We start from the raw sequence: 21050 nt of genomic DNA on the forward strand, positions 1-21050 counted from the left end.
CTTTTATATAAAATGGATACTTAATCTCTAAATAACAAACCTCTATATTCTGCAGCATATTCCAGTGTTGGATTTGATGAGCAGTCCACAAGTTCTCCCCGTAATGCCAAACTGACCGGACAGTACTGTCCATAATCTCCAACTCTCTGTAAGAACTCATTTGGTGTTATACACATCTCACTGATAGAGGCAGAGTTACCTACAATAAATAATCACATGACATATCAAACTTTGTACTCTTTAAGCTAAAGTCATAAAACTTTTGAGTCAGTTTTTTGTACTCATACTAAAAATTCAACCATTCAAAACGTTGGATTTCATGTTTCGAGCATGATTTTTGTGATCTGAGAACTAAGCAAATTTTTATGACTTCAACCCAAGATCTCTTAAAAAAACAAAAAGAGAAACAGTATAATGGAACATTAATATAATCAACGTTTTCTCTGTGAGTGTAATAGTGATAGGCAACTGCAAGCAGTAATCATCAATCATTTTCACTCATTCTAGGTAAATAAGAAAATAAAAAATCATGGTAACTGTCATATTTAGGCAATCTGTTTGCTATACATTCTTTGAACGCTGTACAGTGACCTATACTTGTTAATTTCTGTGTAATTTGGTCACTTGTAGAGAGTTGTCTCATTGGCAAAATCATACCACATTAATTTCTGTATAAATGACTGTACTTTTAAATTAAACCATTCATATTATTAACCAAAGAATAATATGAATGAAGGGTATCTATAGCCTTAAACAATTGAATGAAAGTGAATAGCATCCATAGCTTTAACCATTAAATCAACAGTGGATAACTATACATACCATCAGATATTCTCTGTAAGTAGGTCTGGATTTTCTTTACACTATCATGAGCGATCTCCAGACTTCTGTTCCACACCCACCATTTTGACCTTTCACCACTGACCTTGATAAAGTTCATGTGTTCCTGTTCATAATATTCCCGTATTGGGGAGACTTCCTTGTTGTAAGCAGCCAGCTTTATTGCAAGAATCTGGGCACTGTCATGAAGGGGAAGCATTCTGCAAACAAATATGTTACTTGTTACTTTCAAAGGGGTATTTTTCATTGCAACTAGAATGCAATTCTTTTCCTTTTTTTTCAACTGTTTTGTATAAAGGGGTCAATTTCCACATGCAAGTAAAATAGCTTGTACACACAAATCAACATAAAATTAAATTATATAAGGAAATTAGAGACTTTTTTCAAGTAAATTCCAACAGTTTATTTAAAAATATCATTGAATTGTCAACAATTAACTGACCTTTTAGTTAAAATACATGATAATCAACTGAACATTGTTTGGTCAGCATTTATAATGTTTAAATAAAAATCTGTCTTGCTGCTTGACAAATATCCATCACCATAGTATCCCATATCTTACATATTGTAAAACATTCAATAAAAGTAGTAATAGACCATAAGATATCACATTTCCATTATAAAGTTTTAAGTATTTAGTAAATGTATAGTTATTTTATATATACAGATGACCTATAGTTGTTAATTTCTGTGTCATTTTGGTTTCCTGTGGAGAGTTGTCTCATTGGCAATCATACCACATATTCTTATTTTTTAAATTTTTCAAAGATTTTTATTTCTGCCAATGAAGTAATGATTGAAATTTTTTTTTTAAATACAGATGAAAGGCTAATATAATTCTTGGTAAAACAAACCTTGCAGAGGACATCCTGTCTCTCAAGCCTCTGACCATAACTTCTTTACTGTTTATTTCAAGCTCTATAACACGGACTGGTATAATACATCTCTCTGTCATTAACTCTACCTGTCTCATTGTTGTAGGGAAACCGTCCAATATGTACCTATAAGATACAATATATAATCAGAAAAAATTAGACTCAATAACTGATTTCAATCTTAGTTGTTGGACTACAGTACATGTACAACCTAAAGTTATGACATTAATGCCAATGGTTAACCGATTGCAATGAATTCATCAAATATACATGTTCATTTTTGGTAGTTTTATGTGAAATTATATGTGTGCTTCATTGCATGACATTTACATCTTAGGTCAAAGTCATTAATTAATTCTTTTTTTTTCTTCATCATTTCAAAAATATGTGAGGTGTAATCCAAAATCTGTTGGTTCCTCTTGTCCTTTCAAATCACTTATGAAAAATCTACATGAAATTGTACAATTGTTTGTGGACATACCCTCTAGTCTGATTTCTCATTTCTAACAAACAAACATCCAAGGCTTGGACGGCTAATTCATCAGGAACTGTCAGTCCTTTAGTCACATGTTTAACAAGCTGTTTAGAGAGATCAGATTTAGGTTGTTCCAACATGACACGTCTCATAGCTTCTCCTATTGACAGTCTAACTAAACCATATTCTTCAACAAATCTGTTTGCCACTGAAAACAAAATAATCAAATAAAACATGTGAATACAAGTATACTCTACATACAGTCAAACCTGATTAAACCGGACCCTGAATAAACCGGTTTCCTGTCCATTCTGGCCGAAAATGAAAGTACCATTTTTTCCCCTTCAAAGGCTTTGTTAAAATACCCTTTGTAAACCGGACCCTATGTATTCCGAATTCTGGTCTAATTATGAAGTCCCAATACTGCTAATTACATTAAGTATTACCTGTCAAAACCGGTTTGTCTAATTAATTTCAATGATCGATATGCAATCAAAACATATTTGTTTAGACAATATGGCTTTTCAGGATAATCAATTAGTCAGGTGAACTTACAATCGTACAGTAGTGAGCTGTACTATTTATTTAAACATTATAAACGTGTCAATTAAACGAAAAGACACACCGAATACATCTAGGATTGAACTTACTTTAAAACTTGGATAAACAAATTTAAATCGCTGAGTAAGAAATTTACATTGTGATTTCGAAATCCTGGGTTCCCTGTTGTGAACCCCTAAACAAATGACCTTGATAATGAAAAACACTCGGAGGACACCATCAATGGTTATTGTACACTGTACGACAACGTTTCGATAGTGATGAAATTACGTTTGATAATATTCTGGCTGTTTAATCGGCCATTCCAACATTTCAAATTAATGATCATGGAAGTAAATCGAAACTCTTGTCTCACAATCCAAACAACGTAAGCATTATGATGCAAATGCAAACAATGAAAAACGAAGTGAAAGTATTTTAATTTATCAGATATAATTTACAATCAGAGAAAACTTTTACATGCAAAATATCGGACGTCACCAGTCATTAACTTCAGGTGAAAACGAAAACCTGAATAAACTGGCTCACTGTCTAAACCGGCCCTTTTTCATAGTCCCGTAGCCGGTCGCTTTATACAGGTTTTACTGTACATTATTTAGCATATATAAGCAATCCTACTTTTAATCAAACTTACAGGTTTTATTACATTTGAAGTTCAGTTATTCTTGCCGTGTTAGTATTTTTTAATGCCTTTAGCCTACTTTTTCACACATTAAAATAAGAAACAAATAATGTTTCTATCTTTTGTCTAAATTTTATTTTTATTTCCAATTAAATTATCACTATACATTTTCAGGGTTATGTATGATGCTTAAAATATTATTAATGGAAGAAAAGAGAATAAGCATTTCTGAAAGTCTTCCTTGGGTCACATGTCATTCAATGACTGAGAAACTTACAAGCTGTTTTTCCAGACTTAGGAGGTCCTATGACTGCCATCCTGATTGGCACCACTGGTTTGGGTGTTGGTTGTTTAAGGTATGCCATTGGATCTAGAATGAATTCATCTCTGGCCTGGATGGATGACAGGAAGTAGATATGATGGCGATATATACATGGATATGTGGCATATCCCATACCACTCATCGGCTGGATACAGTTACCTTCCTTAGACTGAAATGGAAACAAAATGTATGCTATCAAAACTTGAAGGTTGAATAATTACAACAAACTTCTGAGTTCATATGCATTTCATATATATACAATAATAAAATGTTTGTCCAACTTTATTTAAACTTTATACAAGCCTTTACATACTGCATGAACAAAGTTTACCTTACAATGTACATATAGAAGAAATCAAGCATAAGGTATTTTAGGTTGCACTTTGTAAATACAGCTGTTTCTCAAAACACGCCTCTTTTGGGGAGATCTTGAATATTCATAGAAAATTAATTTTGTTTACATACTGGTTCCCAGTTATGCTCTCTGTGTTCCATCTCACAGAGACATAACTTTGGAATGTTACCAGTAAAAATACATGTGCATATTGTTTACATTGAAATCTGTGGTAACCTTTCATTCGAGGTAGGGGTAGTTAAGAAAATTAGTGTTAGTTTAAACTCTGAGAAGTTCAGGGCATATAAACGTTGAAAATATGCCACACAGCCCTATATTTTGACCTTTGAAAAAAATTGTGATGCATATGAACTTTCAATTCTAGGATAAGATTTTTTTTCAAAACTTCATAGTAAAAGTGGTAAGGTTTTAGTGGTAAAAGGAGTTCCTATGGGAAATTGCATTGTCAATATTTACAGAAATGCAACCTTTAATCAGAAAATAAATGAATGCATTAATACGAACCCGAACAGGACACCATCTTCCAAATCTACTGGGCTGTTTATAACCTGTCTGTAACATCCTTCTGGCTAAGGCTTCACTGATTGGATACACTCTTTCAAACATACTGTGTCGAGCTTGTACATATTTCTTCAGTTTTTTATTCAGAACGTATGATACAATGTGAGGTTTTCTAGTACTATCAACTTCTACAGAATCAATGAGCACCTCCATAAAAGTTGCCTAAAAAACAGTAAATAATCATTCAAAAGGAAAACACATAATATATTATTATAGGAATATAAGGAGATGTGTTATTTATGTCAATTCAATATTCTTCTCTTCAGAACATGCTTACTACAACATTTCCAGTCTGTTTTCATCATTATCAACATGTAATTAACGATGTATTTAGGGGAAATTAAAAAAAATCAAGAATTTAAAATTAATACTATAAGTCAGAAGTGCATTAAATAAGGAACATAATAACAGGCGCGGATCCAGAGGGGGGGTTCCGGGGTTGGAACCCCCCCCCTTTTTTTTGGACGATCAATGCATTTGAATGGGGACATGTAATTGGAACCCCCCCTTTGTCCTGGGTTAGGAACCCCCCCTTTTTAAAATGGCTGGATCCGCCCCTGAATAATCTATTGATAGGTTATATATGGAGCTCCTTTTATTTGTATTGGTACAAATGTATAATTTAGGCCTCAAATCAAAAGAAAAGAAATCAAGGATCTGCTTAAATTTTGGTAAATGACCTTTTATGAGCTAAGTACATTCTTAAGGTGATTTTCAAGCCTCTAACTTACCACAACATTTTCCAGTCTGTTTTTATCATTATCAAACACTTCACTAAGATCGTTTTTCATCCTGTCTTGAGCCTCATCCTCCGCCTCTTCCTCTTCCTCCTCTTCTTCTTCTTCCTCCTCAAACTCCTCAGCTAACATGGCCTCAATACTATCCTCCTCTTCTTCTTCTTCAGCCTCTTCTTCAATCTCTTCATCTGACTCAGCTTCGGCTCTTGCTGCTTCTTTTTCAAGCTGTGATGTTAAAAATGTATGACAAAATAGTTATTTTGAAAATAATACAAACTACAAATAATACAGACAACAGGAGAGTATGCATCGTTTAACCTCTACTTTACATGTTTTAGTCTGTAATGGCCATTTATCTTGCTAGCAGTATTAAACCGACTCAATAAGCAAGTTGTGAGTAAATTACAAGTTTTATAAAGTAATTTGAAACAACAATGAAATTCCCTTATCAAGAATTGCAAGAACTTAGGACATTCTTTGGCAAATTTCTCATAGTTAAATTAGTGTTATTGTAGCTTTCCAAAAACAGTATTTTTTTTATCACTTCTACAAATATCTTATTTGAAGAATACATAGTGGTTGATACTATTCTTAATTTGAAGTTAATAAATATCTGAAATTAGTTCTTGGATAATTTACCTGTCTTTCTTTTTTCCTTTCTTCCTGTTCCTTTAGTAATTCTTCTCTCCTTTTCTGTATTGATTCTTCCTGAAATTAAATATCAAATTTCTTATGACTAATAAATTGTGAAGAATAGAAAATTCACAACTATTTGTATCCAATGATATATTTGACATGTCAGCAACTGACAGAAATCATCTGAATTTTTCAAAATGATTATTACTATTATAATAATTAGTCTAAGGACTTTTTCCTTACCCTTTTCTTTTTTGACTTTTCCTTCTTTTTCAGTTTGATTGCTAGTTTTTTGTCTCTTCTTACTCTCCACTTTAACATCTTTGGAGGTAGTAATCTGTTGATAACATCCTCAACCTCTACGTTCATGACAACCCCCACGTCAGGGAATAATCCCATCTCTGCCAAGTATTTGGCCTCCTCACTTGTCCTAGGGAACCCTTCCAAAATAAACCCTGTAGATCTGAAACACAGAAAAATACTTGTTACTTCACTTATATTTATGTACATTTGTGTGCGTACAAATATTATCAATAAAGTTTAATTTACTTGTTTACCTGAAGTAAAGTACGAAATGAATAAATTATTTTATTATTAATTTGTCATGAGACTATCAAATCATAGAACTAATAATAAAAGGATGACTGAAAAACCCGTATTCAGTGAAGGTGGCATTAACCATGATAACTAAATGAAAAAGTCCAGCTAAAGAACAAATTTCTTAATATATTTTTTAAGTTCAAAATTCTTTCTTTATATAGCATTGACTTATTACAGAATCATATTTCTTTTTAAAATGATATCTAGATTTAACTATATATAAATGTACTAACTTGAATGGTTCTTTCTGCCAGAAAGGTTGTAGTATATTATCCAACACCTCAGCTGGTAATGGTTCCTCTGATTCAAGATTATTTTTAATAGCTTCCTCTTCCTCTGTGTATTGTATTTCCTCTTCCTCTTGGTTTTCTTTACTCTCACTTTCTGATTGCTGAGTATCTGAGGGTACAGGCAGTCCATCAGGACCAGTAACTCCTGCTTCATCTTCATCTGGTTCCCTGTTTAAAACAATATTAGGATAATTTTAAATTAAATTGACGAGAGTTTGTCAAAAAACAAAATGTTTGATAGGGTTATATTTGCGTTTGAATAAAAAAAAAGGCACAATCTATAGGTCTGTGTAATGGTTGTATTTAGTTTATGCTAACTAGCATTAGGAATTATTGCACAGTTATAAAATATAAGTTTTAAATGTTTTGATAAAATGACCATTGACATACATAATTTTTACATATCCATATACTCTTACCTATTGTAAGATTGACAATATATTAAAAAAAGTTGACAGATTGCAGCCAAGTCATGAACTAATTTAAGTTCTTTGGTGTAAATACAAGTAAATAACTAGATATCATTGAGATGGGAGCCATCTCTGTGGGCCCCGCTGTGAATAATGTGCATTAAAAAATTGTATCTTTACCATAGGACATGGGTTTGTCAACTGAAATCAAAGTTTTTGACCTTGACCTTTGACCTAGGAAGTTGTAAATAAATTATGACACACCTTTTGGTGTTGGTTTATAAACATGTCAAATATAAACTTTGAAATGATAACGGTTCTCAAGATATAGAGCGGACATGATCTTTACCATAGGACATGGGGTTGTCAACTGAAACCAAAGTTTTTGACCTTGACCTTTGACCTAGGAAGTTGCACATAAATTATGACACACCCTTTGGTGTTGGTTTATAAACATGTCAAGTATAAACTTTGAAATGATAACGGTTCTCAAGATATAGAGCGGACACGATCTTTACCATAGGACATGGGGTTGTCAACTGAAACCAAAGTTTTTGACCTTGACCTTTGACCTAGGAAGTTGTACATAAATTATGACATACCCTCTGATATTGGTTTATATACATTTCAGGTATAAACTTTAAAATGATAACGGTTCTCCAGATATAGAGCGGACACAATCTTTACCATAGGACATGGGGTTGTCAACTGAAACCAAAGTTTTTGACCTTGAACTTTGCCCTAGGCAGTCGTTCATAAATTATGACACATCCTCTGGTGTTGGTTCATATACATGTCAAGTATAAACTTTGAAATCATAACGGTTCTCAAGATATAGAGCGGACACGATCTTCACCACAGGACACAGGGTTGTCAACTGAAACCAAAGTTTTTTTACCTTGACCTTTGACCTAGGAAGTTGTACATACATCATGACAGGCCCTCTGGTGGTGGTTAATAAGCATGTAAAGTATAAAGTATGAAATCATAATGGTTCTCTAGATATGGAGCGGACACAAAGTTAAAGTGTTACGGACGTATGGACGGACGGACGGATGGACGGACGGACGGACAAAACATGTAAAGTATAAAGTATGAAATCATAATGGTTCTCTAGATATGGAGCAGACACAAAGTTAAAGTGTTACGGATGGACGGACGGTACGACTGATCACTATAGGGCGACCCGCCTAAAGGCGGGGCCCTTATAAGATTAATAGCTAAAACAATGAAACTCTAGTCTGATATATATTTAAATTGAAGGTATTTAGTTGGGTTAATTTCATCATATATTCTTATCATTTTTCAAAATTATTCCCCATTTAAATAATTCCTTGTCTAAAACTATTATGTATGATAAAATGATGACTCACTCTTCCTCCTCTGGATCTGGTAGATTGTCTTGTTCATATTCTGGACCTATCCTCTTTCTTGTCTTGTGTATAATCAGTTCCTGTAATCTGTCTCGGAATGAGATATGGAACAGTCCCATCTGTCGTGCCATATTACGTGCATGCAGTGATTTACCTGCTCCTCTTGGACCAAGCATTAACAGTCTTAATGGTGGTGGCTAAATAAAAGATAAAGAAAAATAACTAACTTCATTATTGTTCTAAAAGACTTTTCATTAAGTAACTTTCTTTCTACTCGAGTCAATTCATATTGTTATGTATAAATATTTGCCTAAAAGATATAACTATGTAACATGTGAAACTTACAGTCAACTTACATTTCTTACAATGCAGATGCAGTAATGCAGTCCTACACTTTATTCTTTTTAAAATACATGTATAAGTCTTTTGAAAATCTTTAAATAATATTTGAGACTTTTATATTTTTTATTCCATTATTCAATTATGGAAAGGGATTCAAATTTATTTGTACGAGAAAACTACAATTTGGGCACTAAAATAGTGATAGACTTCAAATATCTTACTATACCTGTAACGGTTTGTCTTTAGGAAGGAAATCTTCTGGAGTGACCAAGAACTTGTCTCTAGCTTCGTTTGTAGAGAAATAGTAGGTCTTCTCCCTGTACTTGGAAGCTATCTCTGGGTTACCAGGATACAGCACAAAGTTCTCTTTCAGAGCCACAGGACAGAACCAGTTGGTGTCACCCAGAGGTTTCTTTTTACCACGACCTCTATTGGTATCTTCCTCCTATGAAAATAAATATGAAAAATTTATATTCAACCAAAATTTAAAAAGGATGTTAACATAATTATCCACCAAAATTTATTTTTTTGTAAAATCCTACTCAAATTATTAACAAATCTAAACAAATAAAAGAAGATTTTAATCAAAGACCAAAGTGTTAACTGGTACTCACCTCCTCAGCCTCTTCTTCCCCTTCCTCCTCCTCAGCTGCTGCATCAGCATCATTCTGTAGATCCTCCTCTTCCTCATCCATATCTGCACCAGATAATTCCCAGGCCTGAGGTTTGAACTGTTCTGTTAACATAAAATTCATCACAAGTCAAAAATAGAATACCTGTATGTTGTCTTTCTCAAAGTATGAATTTTAAGTAACAAAACTCTATACTTATTTTTCTCATATTGAATATCAAAGCTTATTATTCATTCTAGAATGTATCCACTCATTATAAGACAAAATGATGATTGAAAATCCTACTTTTAAAGATATTCCGCAATAACATATGGAAAATTCCTGAGAATCTATTTTGCAAAAATAAAGATATAAATAAGGAGATATGGTATGATTGATTGCCAATGAGACAACCATCCACTTAAGTTCAAATGAAGTGGATGTAAGCAATTAGAGGCAACCATATGACCTTCAAAAATGAAATAAAACATGTCTCACATTTATCAGTTCAGCTTTAAAGACTTACTTTCTATACTTAATGATGATTCTTCTTGTATGGCCTCAACTGTTTTCTCTTCCAGATCAATCTGTACTGGGTCAATAGAACTTCCACCAGATATAGTGGCCAGGATGTTCCCTATGTCTCTGTCATACTCCTTACGTTTCTCTTTAAAGTCGTCCAACTCTGGGCCCTCTGGAACTTTCTGTTCATGAGTTTTAAGAAAAAGTCAAATGTTAATAAAGGAAAAATTGAGTTGAAGAAACACTAAATTTAGAAGGCAAACTTTTCTAAGATATTTTAATATGACAAAAAATTTGCTCACATTCAAAAAAGATTTTCACACAACAATAATCAATATCACTGTGAAACTTAAATTATTTGCTGATTTATGCTAACAAGACATTTATACATAAGTATTAAACAAGAGGCTGTCACAACGACAGCAAACCGGATTTATTAACATTTATTTGTGTCCTGGCAATATCACAAGAACCATTACTGATGAATGGTGAAAGTGAAAATCGTCAATATCAAATTTGACCTCCATTTTGTCATCAGTATCAACATATTAAAATTTGAAAAGCTTAGATTGAATGGTTCATGAGTAAATGCAACAACGTGAATGGAAACGCCATTTTACGATCTTTCAAGAACCATAAGTCCTGAACGGTAAATGTCAAAATCGTCATTATTAAACTTGACCTCTATTTTGTCATCAGTAACAACATATTAAAATTTCAAAAGCTTTGGTTGAATGGTTCATGAGAAAATGCACGGACACGACGGGAAACTCCATTTTTCAATCTTTCAAGAACCATAACTCCTGAACAGTAAAAGTCAAAATCGTCATTATTGAACTTGACCTCCATTTTGTCATCAGTAACAGCATATTAAAATTTCAGAAGCTTTGGTAGAACAGTTCATGCATAAATGCACTGACACGACTGGAAACTCCATTTTTCAATCTTTCAAGAACCATTACTCCTGAACGGTAAAAGTCAAAATCGTCATTATTGAACTTGACCTCCATTCTGTCATCAGTAACAACATATTAAAATTTGGGAAGCTTTGGTAGAACAGTTCATGCGTAAATGCACGGACACGACTGGAAACTCCATTTTTCAATCTTTCAAGAACCATAACTCCTGAACGGTAAAAGTCAAAATCGCCATTATTGAACTTGACCTTTGTATAGTTGTCAGTAATAACATATTAAAATTTTAAAAGCTTTGGTTGAACGCTTCATGAGTTAATGCACGGACAACATTTGATTGCCGCCCGCCCGACCGCCCGCCCGGCCGCCCGCCGTACATCCCCAAATGAATAACCGACATTTTTGTCACAAAAATCCGGTTAAAAACTATAGCAGATGTCTTTAATGATGAAACATAAGCATGCCAAAAATATTGTTTACAGCAAAAATCATTCATGTTTCAACCCCCATTATCTCCCTTAATTTTAATTTAACACAATTAGGTTAAAAATTGGCCTGCTAAAACAGATTTCATTTATACTGTAAAGATAAAAATATAAAATTGAAGATATTAACAACTCAAAAAGCAAAAAACACAACAACATGCTTTATAATAAAAAAAAAATTAAATGTTTCAACTTCTATATAAAAACATAAATGGCTGAGTCACTAATAGCTTTAATCTGGAGTCTGTTATTACCTCTTATCACATTATTTTTACTCTTTTGATAAAATATAACAAAAATAAGGTTATATATTATTTATTTGATTTGTCATGTTGTAAAGGAATGTGATAAATGATGGCTTAATTATTATCATGATTTAGAACTGGACATTTTGTTAGGTTTTAAATGCAGTTAAAAATTAAGTAGAATTGGAATAACATATTATGATGTTGGAACAGGTGAATTTTCTAGGATTTATTTTTGAACCAATGATAACAATAACACTGATGTTTCCAGGATCATGTGATAAGATGGATAACATGGATGTTTCCAGGATCATGTGATAAGACGGATAACATGGATGTTTCCAGGATCATGTGATAAGACCGATAACTGGATATTTCCAGGATCATGTGATAAGTGGGATAACAAGGATGTTTCAAAGGATCATGTGATAAGACCGATAACTGGATATTTCCAGGATCATGTGATAAGTGGGATAACAAGGATGTTTGAAGGATCATGTGATAAGACAGATAACATGGATATTTCCAGGATCATGTGATAAGTGGGATAACAAGGATGTTTCAAAGGATCATGTGATAAGACGGATAACATGGATATTTCCAGGATCATGTGACAAGTGGGATAACAAGGATGTTTGAAGGATCATGTGATAAGACAGATAACATGGATATTTCCAGGATCATGTGATAAGTGGGATAACAAGGATGTTTCAAAGGATCATGTGATAAGACGGATAACATGGATGTTTCCAGGATCATGTGATAAGACGGATAACATGGATATTTCAAGGATCATGTGATAAGTGGGATAACATGGATGTTTCAAGGATCATGTGATAAGACGGATAACTGGATGTTTAAAGGATCATGTGATAAGACAGATAACATGGATATTTCCAGGATCATGTGATAAGTGGGATAACAAGGATGTTTCATGGATCATGTGATAAGACAGATAACTGGATGTTTCACGGATCATGTGACAAGACAGGTATTCAAGGTATGCAATGGACAACATGTTCGTTGTATGAAATCCAACAAACAGAAGAACTTTTCATGTGAACATAAAAAACAGAATATACCTTTATAACAACTGGTTTAGCTTTCTTTGTTTTCTATAAAATTTGGAAATACAGCGTAATTCATATATCTTAACCCTTTTAGTATGTTGAAGACTTTACTATTTAAAAAATGATATTTTTACATCCATAACTGGTGTTATGGTACCTAAAGAAAGGACTATCTCGGATCATGATTAAACATTGTGTAGCTTTGAACTTTAAAATATCATATAAAATCAAGACTAAAATGTACATGATGTAACTTGAAAACTTTTTTCCTCCTACATATAGTATCCTTTCATGGACTTTTGAATTTCAAAGAATGAATATTAAGTAACTTTTTTAATACTGTGATATCAGAATGAGCAATACCATGCACACAACCAAGTACCAGAAATGTTCTATACTAACCTCTTCTTCCTCTATCCTAACAGAGGGTTCTTTAACTGGTTCTTCTACTGAAAGAAGCAATGGAATAAAAATAATTAACAGAAGCAATCACCGACATATCATATTTTTATTGATTATCATTTATAGGTTATAAAGATTTCAATAACAAACTTAAGTAGAGATTTTTTTTTTTCTTTCTGATCTTAGTTTTTTAAAGGGAACACAGAGGATTCAGTTTGTTTTTTTAGATTTAAAGATGATCAGATAATGAAAATTACTGTTTAAAAACATATATTCTGACAACTCACAATAAAGTACAAAAATTGTCTGAATATTGTCAACTTGATATTTACCTTCTGTTGTCTCTGTTTTTGTTTCTTCTGCATCTGTTTTTGTTTCCTCATCTTCTGAAATAAATCAATAAATAAACTAAAAAATTGACATTTTATGCTGGCAAACTCTGTAAACCTTCTTTGCAATGAATAAACAAGATAATAAGAATATCATAATTGAACATTCTTATTTGATCATTGTTATTCAACTTCCAAAATTACTCTTTTTGATATCTATGAAAATATCTGATCATACAATTATCTTCATCAGATTATCAATACAGGTAAGTTTTTATTCCTAATTTTTTATAAATATCTTTGAGTGTGTGTGTTGATCTTTTTCTGTCATTTATTTGTTTTTAATCAAACTTGATAGAACCATTGCCACACACTATCATTGGAGCAGTGTAATTTTGTTATGATTAGTATAACAAATTGACAAATCTTTAAACTGTATATTGATTCTAGTGAAATAAAACTTTGTTGTGAGTGCTAGTGGATGATTCTGTGAGTTTCATTATCATATCATGCAATGTGAAATTCAGTGTTAAGTCACAATCTCCTATTCCCAATGCACACAACCAAGTACCAGAAAATGATGGAATCAAAGCACTAAAATATTTTTTTTTCAAAGATTGACCAGATATAAAAAGTGTTAATGAGAAAACTACTTTGATTTGATGTTCCTGGATTTCCATGCCACAATATTTTATTCAAAATAAAAATCTCAAGTTTAATTATCAGTGTTGCCAGTTTTCTTTCAAGTGTCTTGCATTGATTGAATAGGGCACTCAGAAACATGTATTCCCTCTTCCCCTCCTAGGTTTCATATTAACACAAATGGTTTCATATATAAAAGGAAATGGGAAGGTTGTAAATCAGAAGATTAAGTTGAGTAATATTATATGTATAAGGGTCATATCAACGGACCTTTTGTTTCTGGTTCAGCCTCTTTTTCCTCCTCCTTTTCTTCCCCCTCCTCCTCCTCCGGCTGTGCTGGTGCATCACTTTTACTTGCTAGACAAACATGCATAAAACCACAGTGAGATCAATCATGCATTAAAACAATTAGCCATTAGACTCTTAACTAACATGTGCAGAAGTTATCTCCCTTGTCACAATGTAAATACTTTATAAAATCTGTTTTAATTGCTAAATGAAAACTGAATTTCGTTTCAATAAAACCTATCCCACGTCCATATTTACAACAGATAAAATCACCATGCTTAAACATGCATCATTTTATAGAAGTATTTTGAAATTACATGCAGTAAAATTTCGATTACTATATATATGTTTTGTGAAAAAAATTATATCTCTTGGTAACAACAACTTGTTTCAGGAAATACTCAAAATTATATTTAAAAGTTGTTAATTTCTTTATTCATTATTCAAAACATAATTAAGTGTAAACAAGTCATATATATCTTATATTTTCTGGATATTACGCAGACAAGTCCTATATTTAACTCCATTGAAATAGTTTTTACATGATTCTGAACTCTGCACATGTTAGTTTATGAATCTGTCACTGTACATGTACCATAGGTGAGTGTTTAGCAGTGACACATGCATTCAATGTTGATTACATGGTATTCTTTAACCATACACTATGTTGTACACCTGTGTAATTTTCATGAAAACCGTGCACCCATATTAAGTTTACACCAAGCAGTCAAAGTTTTAGGTGTTTTACAAATGAAAATGAAAAACATCTTTAAAAGTGTGTGTTTTAACATTCATCATCTATCAATCAAACATTTTAAGTCTGTCACTCTTTGTTATCATTTAAAACATTATTTTCCAATGTTTTTCAATAATATGCCATTAGCAATATTTTTAAAGTATGAAAAGGTTATGATATTATATCTAAAGCATTGCAAGTATATCTTAAATAATAAAAATAAAAGCTTGCAGAATGGATAATGCTAAATATTCTAAAAAGAAATTGTGAGATCATGCATATGTTAGATCTAGATCAGTATATCCTTTTACTGATTTTTGTCTTAACTTCAACATCTTTATATTAAATTGAAGACTTTGATGTCGACATTCTACACAATGTTGAAGAACTTGCAAGGACTATTTGAGATAATAGGCAGCAGTAATTAAATTGCTTTTCACTTAGGAAAAATTTCCTTTGATTATTTTTTTAATCTCTATTTTCACATTCTTGTCGATAAAATATTTCGTTTGTGAAATTAAAATTCCTGTTGTATTGCAAATTTGTTTTTACTTACATGTGATAACTTTGTCATTATATAGCATATATAAAGTGAAATGGAAAATATGTAAAGCATTATATAACAGTATGAAGCAGTGCTACATATTAATATTGGCATGCTGCTCTGTTTAATCAAATGCATCATATTTTAAACGTAAACAGGGATTGATCATTCTCGAAAAATAATACCTCCAGCTTTGGACCAGTAATATATTTTATATTAATTGGCAGTTGATTTATACTAGACTTTCACTTCATTGCTCTTGTCTATGTTGTACACTTCACAATCAAATTCAAATCTAAATCAGGCCTATACATATTTTCATTATAATTCGCATGATATGAAGGGCAAATAATTCAACTTAACTGTAACAGCTCTACATTAAAGGTATAAATGTGAATAAAAAATATAATGTAATAAAATGTAAGCATATTGATTGGTTACTGTGCAGTAATGTTTATAAATAGAGTGATTATAAATTAAGCATAGAATGGACAGCTTACCGATTGATTCATTTTCATCTATTTATAGAAAACATTTATTATTGACTAAATTGTATTAAAAAAATATTTTTTTAATCAAACCTTGATAAAACAGGTTTTTATGGAAATGGGTCACTGAAAACAAAGCCTTATTCCAGTTAGCAGGCAAATTCATTTCTACTGACGCCAACATGTGCACAGGCATCAACTAAACACCAACTTTACGCCTTTATTCTCAAAACCTCAAAATTTGCTATCTTTTTAACCTTGACCTAGGCATACTTAAAAACACAAACAAACAAACAGGCATCATGATATGATATGATAAAGTTGGATTTCAAAAAGTCATTGAGGTCCTTTAAAAATCCTGTGACTGTTATATTTCTCCCTTACCATCCTCTTCCTCTCCACCACCTTCTTGTTCCTCCTCTCCTTCCTCTAATTTCCTCAGTCTTTCTTCTTCTGCAGCTTTCTTTGCTGCTTCTTCTTCTGCCCTCTTTTCCTCTTCCAACTTTCTCCTGTAATGAGTATTATAGTTGTGACTATGTATGGGACATTTTTACAAGTTTGATTTTAGATGTCAAATGATTTTTAACCCAATCATAAATTGGGAACTTAATCCCAATCAAATTTATTCCTCTAAAAGTTCATATCAGAAAATGGATAGACAGAAACAAGACGCCATTACATTTTTGATGTAAAACACATTTTTCTTAAACAAACTGCTTTTTTTATTGTTTTGAATACATGTATATTTGGAAGTCAGTAGTTTAAATTTTAAATGTATATATATATATATCTAGTCTATTACATGAATATCTTATATATGTGTTATGTCCCAGATCATCAAATGTTTGAATGTACATACATTGCTAGTACTTCATGAATATCTTCTGTGTTAGGTCTCAGGATAGTTATGTAGTTTAATTACCTTTTTTCTTCCTCCTCTTGTTTCTTCTTTTTCTCCTCAGCATCCTTCCTCAGTTTAATCTTGCCATCAATCTCCTCCTTGTTAATCAAGTAGTACCTCTTGAGTAAGAATTCACCATTATCACTGTCCTTGAGGCAAACAACATCATCAGGAAGGACATTCTTCTCTATAGCCATAGTCCACTGGTCCCTGGTTCGTGGAAAGTTATCAAGGATCCAGCCTCCATTCCTGAATAAATATTATAAAGTCTAAGTATTTTAGCCATTACTTTTGATTCAAAGCAAAAATTTTGTTCAATTATTTAAAATTTCTTCTTCCATTTGTTTTGCTTATTCTTTTGGGGTAAAAAACAATGTGTATTTATTTTTAGAGTCTTTCAAAATTTCATGAGGGTTTTATAAGTTTGAAACAGAACTATGCAAAAGAACTGTAGACTTATATTGATAAAAATATTCTAACATTCTTATTTTAAGTTATCCTATATAAAATTTCATGCCCTAGCTCAGAAGTAAAACTTCTGCACCAGATTTGTGCAAAGTATAAACAACAGGGCGTTTTATAGCTGACCATACAGTATGGGTTTTGTTCATTGTTGTAGTATGTAAATTTGTTACCCTCCACAACAAATGGACTGTTGATGGACAGTTGTCTCATATCACATATCGTTATTTCTATATTACAAATAAACAAGAAAAAGAACATAAATTATGGTGGTACCTAACACTACAGGGAGATAACTCTGTAAAATCAGTTAAACGTTTTACAGTGAGTAGACTGTTAGTGTTGCTCTCCACCAATTGCAATTCATTCAAAATTTTGACCAAATTGCAATTTGTTTTATAAAATCAAATTGTTCAACTGGTCAGAAATTTGAACCAACTGCTGTAGAAAACCACACCAAGTCATGAAAGTGCAAGGTGATAAAATAAAACATACTTACAATCCTATAAGACTTTAACTCCACTTTAATGATGTTGTGACAAAATTAGTTTATCAGTTTGTATAGTTATATTATAGCCATTTCCATGCTGAAGAGGAACTGTTTATTTTGAATTGCTATAAAATTGTCCAAACTAAGCTTTCATATAGTTTTTCTTTCTAAAAGTATTCTATATTAATAAGAATCAGACATTATGTGAATTAAAACATTTCATATTCAGTAAAATATGTGTAAAATTGCAATATATGTTTGTAGGAAGTTTCCATGGGGGAGATAATAACTTTTCTTTCAAAAAGTCTTTATTCAAAAGAATAATATTTTAGGTTATCTCCCCTGAAAACTTATCAATAGCATATTGTAATTGCACACATATTTTACTGAATATATGATGTTTTATTTAAAATGATATCTGATTCCTTCAGCATGGAAATGGCTATAATATAACTATACAAACTGATAAACTAATTTTGTCACAACATCATTAAAGTGGAGTTAAAGTCTTATAGGATTGTAAGTATGTTTTATTTTATCACCTTGCACTTTCACATTTTGACTGAACAATTTGTTCAATATTCTGACCAGTTGAACAATTTGATTTAATAAAACAAATTGCAATTTGGTCAAAATTTTGAATGAGTTGCAATTGGTGGAGAGCAACACTAACAGTCAACTCACTGTAATTACGTTGTGTTGTTGAGGTTGAGGTATTAAGCTTCTCAATGATCAAAATTAGTGTTTCTCAAAATGCTATATAACCAGTGTATTTTTCTGATAAATTAGTGGTTCAAATTTTTTGAATTTTTGTATTTTTGTCAAAGGGTCAAAGTAAATACTTTATCAAAATTTTATAAAAATTAAACGAGCCAAATTCATTTTAGTGAAGGTGTTGGGTACCACCTTAAAGGCCAAACAAGGTATACATACAGTGGTCCCTCAGCATTCTGGTCTCTTTGTTCTTTCTCTACATCTTTGATGGCTTTGTCTAGGATATCTACATACACTTCAGGTGTCAATGTCACGGACTGCTTCTCTGCCTCTTTTACAGCCTCTTCTACCATAGCTATAACCTCGGGATGGTTGCCATCAACCTCAGGTACCTTTGGAGCCTCTGGTTTTTCTGGTTTTCCAGCTTCCGATTCTGTTTTCTCATCAGATGATTTTCCTCCTTCACTTTCTTCTGGTTTCTTGTCCTCATCTGTTTCTGTTGGCTGATCATCTGTGACAACGCCTGAAGGAACAGAGTAAATACAAAAATAATAAGTAATGTGTCACATTAAAACAAAACAAATATTTCACATATTAAATAGATTAAAGATAAATAAGATAAATATTTATTTATTTGACTATTGACTATTGATCTATAATAAAATCACAAAACAGCATCATGGAAAAAAGATCAATACCCAGCCTTAAAAGTCTTATGAGATTAAGTTATATAAGATTTGTCTATTAGAAATTATTAAAATTGAATCTTTAACATGCAATGACATGTTTAATTACATTCTAAGTATTGAAATGTAAACTGCACAATTAGTTTTTTTTACCACTAAAACAACGAATGTTTCAAAAAAATAATCTTTTGAAACTGTCAAAACCATGCAATCAAATAAACATGTTAAAATCCTTTTTATTCATTCAAAAATTATTACTTTAAGAATTTCAACAGTAAGTTATTAAATCAAATAAATTAAACCAATTCAGTATAATCAACATAATTTATCTAACAATCAAAAAGTCAGAAAAGATTTAAATAGCATAAAGAATTTGAAAGGTATAAACTGAAAATATAATTTTTACTGCATATGGTAAATTTGTCTTAAACAAAGTGTACATTTGCAATAAGACAAAACAGACACGTAAATCTGCACTAGTTCTTACTCTTTTTTCACTCAAGTTCAGCATTTTGCAATTATTCAACAAATAACATATTTGAGAAAATGAGAAGTCAAACAAAACTCTCAAAGCATTTCTCCAAAAAATCTGACCTTAATATGGGCCTTCCTTAAACTGTAAGATAAGCCTATGACTTAGTACTTGAATGTGTGTACTGTAATCATATTAAATGTCATAATTAAAAAAAAAGAATAGCTAACAAAAGTCAATCAACTGATGGATTATATCTATTTTTTTATGTTTTTAAAAACATATGGTGTTGCTTAAGTAAATCTTAAGTCATTTCAAGTATGCCTTCATTTGTAGGAAAATGAATTTCAATGCTAAAAAAATATTTAAATGGTGAGAGTAAATTTGACCAGATCAACCCAGAGCAATAGAAAGAAAAGTAGTCAACATTTGTATGAGTTTGATTGTAAAAATTTTCTTGCATCAGCTTATACATCTAATAAGGATACAAAAACTTTATTTTAATATAAATCCACAAAAGATTGAATATTTGAACGGTTTTGAATCTCTATTGAAGAAAACACATTGAAAAAAGCTTTAATATCACCAAAGGATCTACACTAAAGAAGATATATATAAAGAATTAAAAAAAATAGTAATATATATCTTAATATGTTTGATTAATTGAAAATGATACTAATTCTAAGTAATAAAGCCTAATTAAAGATGTATCGTCAAAACAATGATTTACTAAGAAAATTAGACTAGCATCTAGTATTACCAAGAAAATGACTTTTTGACTAACTAATGTATCATGTTATTTGTATAAAGTAATAAGAGCTAATGACAGACTGTAGCTAGCATGTATTTAGTAAAAATCAAAATAAATCAAACTGAAGCCATCATAAATGAGGTTCATTAATTTCTGTTCAAATATTGCCTTGCAGATACTAAATATATGAAATTAATGAGATGTGGTATGATTGCCATTTACAATTTTTCAACAAATTCAAAGGAAGTAGATGTCTATATTTGGATAAAAATTAAACAGATATGAACCTTGTAGCAAAA

At 31.6% G+C, this 21050-nt stretch overlaps 1 protein-coding gene across 23 annotated transcripts in view; it reads right to left on the reverse strand.

Moving 5' to 3' along the window:
- Positions 1 to 21050, reverse strand: part of LOC143048550 (adenylate kinase 9-like) — a 53332-nt gene that overhangs the window by 3209 nt on the left and 29073 nt on the right. For 7 of the 23 annotated variants that reach the window (XM_076222299.1, XM_076222286.1, XM_076222297.1 and 4 more), the window contains 22 exons: positions 19062 to 19365; positions 17198 to 17425; positions 16660 to 16784; positions 16288 to 16305; positions 14490 to 14576; positions 13581 to 13634; positions 13249 to 13295; positions 12859 to 12891; positions 10137 to 10314; positions 9614 to 9735; positions 9226 to 9444; positions 8658 to 8854; positions 6818 to 7042; positions 6228 to 6447; positions 5988 to 6056; positions 5343 to 5573; positions 4555 to 4773; positions 3651 to 3864; positions 2197 to 2398; positions 1695 to 1841; positions 823 to 1040; positions 41 to 199 (listed from right to left, as the gene is read on the reverse strand). In XM_076222299.1, coding sequence (XP_076078414.1) covers positions 41 to 199; positions 823 to 1040; positions 1695 to 1841; positions 2197 to 2398; positions 3651 to 3864; positions 4555 to 4773; positions 5343 to 5573; positions 5988 to 6056; positions 6228 to 6447; positions 6818 to 7042; positions 8658 to 8854; positions 9226 to 9444; positions 9614 to 9735; positions 10137 to 10314; positions 12859 to 12891; positions 13249 to 13295; positions 13581 to 13634; positions 14490 to 14576; positions 16288 to 16305; positions 16660 to 16784; positions 17198 to 17425; positions 19062 to 19365 — 3516 coding nt within the window. The remainder of the gene's footprint in view (positions 1 to 40; positions 200 to 822; positions 1041 to 1694; positions 1842 to 2196; positions 2399 to 3650; positions 3865 to 4554; positions 4774 to 5342; positions 5574 to 5987; positions 6057 to 6227; positions 6448 to 6817; positions 7043 to 8657; positions 8855 to 9225; positions 9445 to 9613; positions 9736 to 10136; positions 10315 to 12858; positions 12892 to 13248; positions 13296 to 13580; positions 13635 to 14489; positions 14577 to 16287; positions 16306 to 16659; positions 16785 to 17197; positions 17426 to 19061; positions 19366 to 21050) is intronic. The other 16 variants (XM_076222278.1, XM_076222276.1, XM_076222277.1 and 13 more) reach the window with 16 other exon arrangements.

This window comes from Mytilus galloprovincialis, chromosome 10 (assembly GCF_965363235.1).
Source record: "Mytilus galloprovincialis chromosome 10, xbMytGall1.hap1.1, whole genome shotgun sequence".
Classification (NCBI taxonomy): Eukaryota; Metazoa; Mollusca; class Bivalvia; order Mytilida; family Mytilidae; genus Mytilus; species Mytilus galloprovincialis.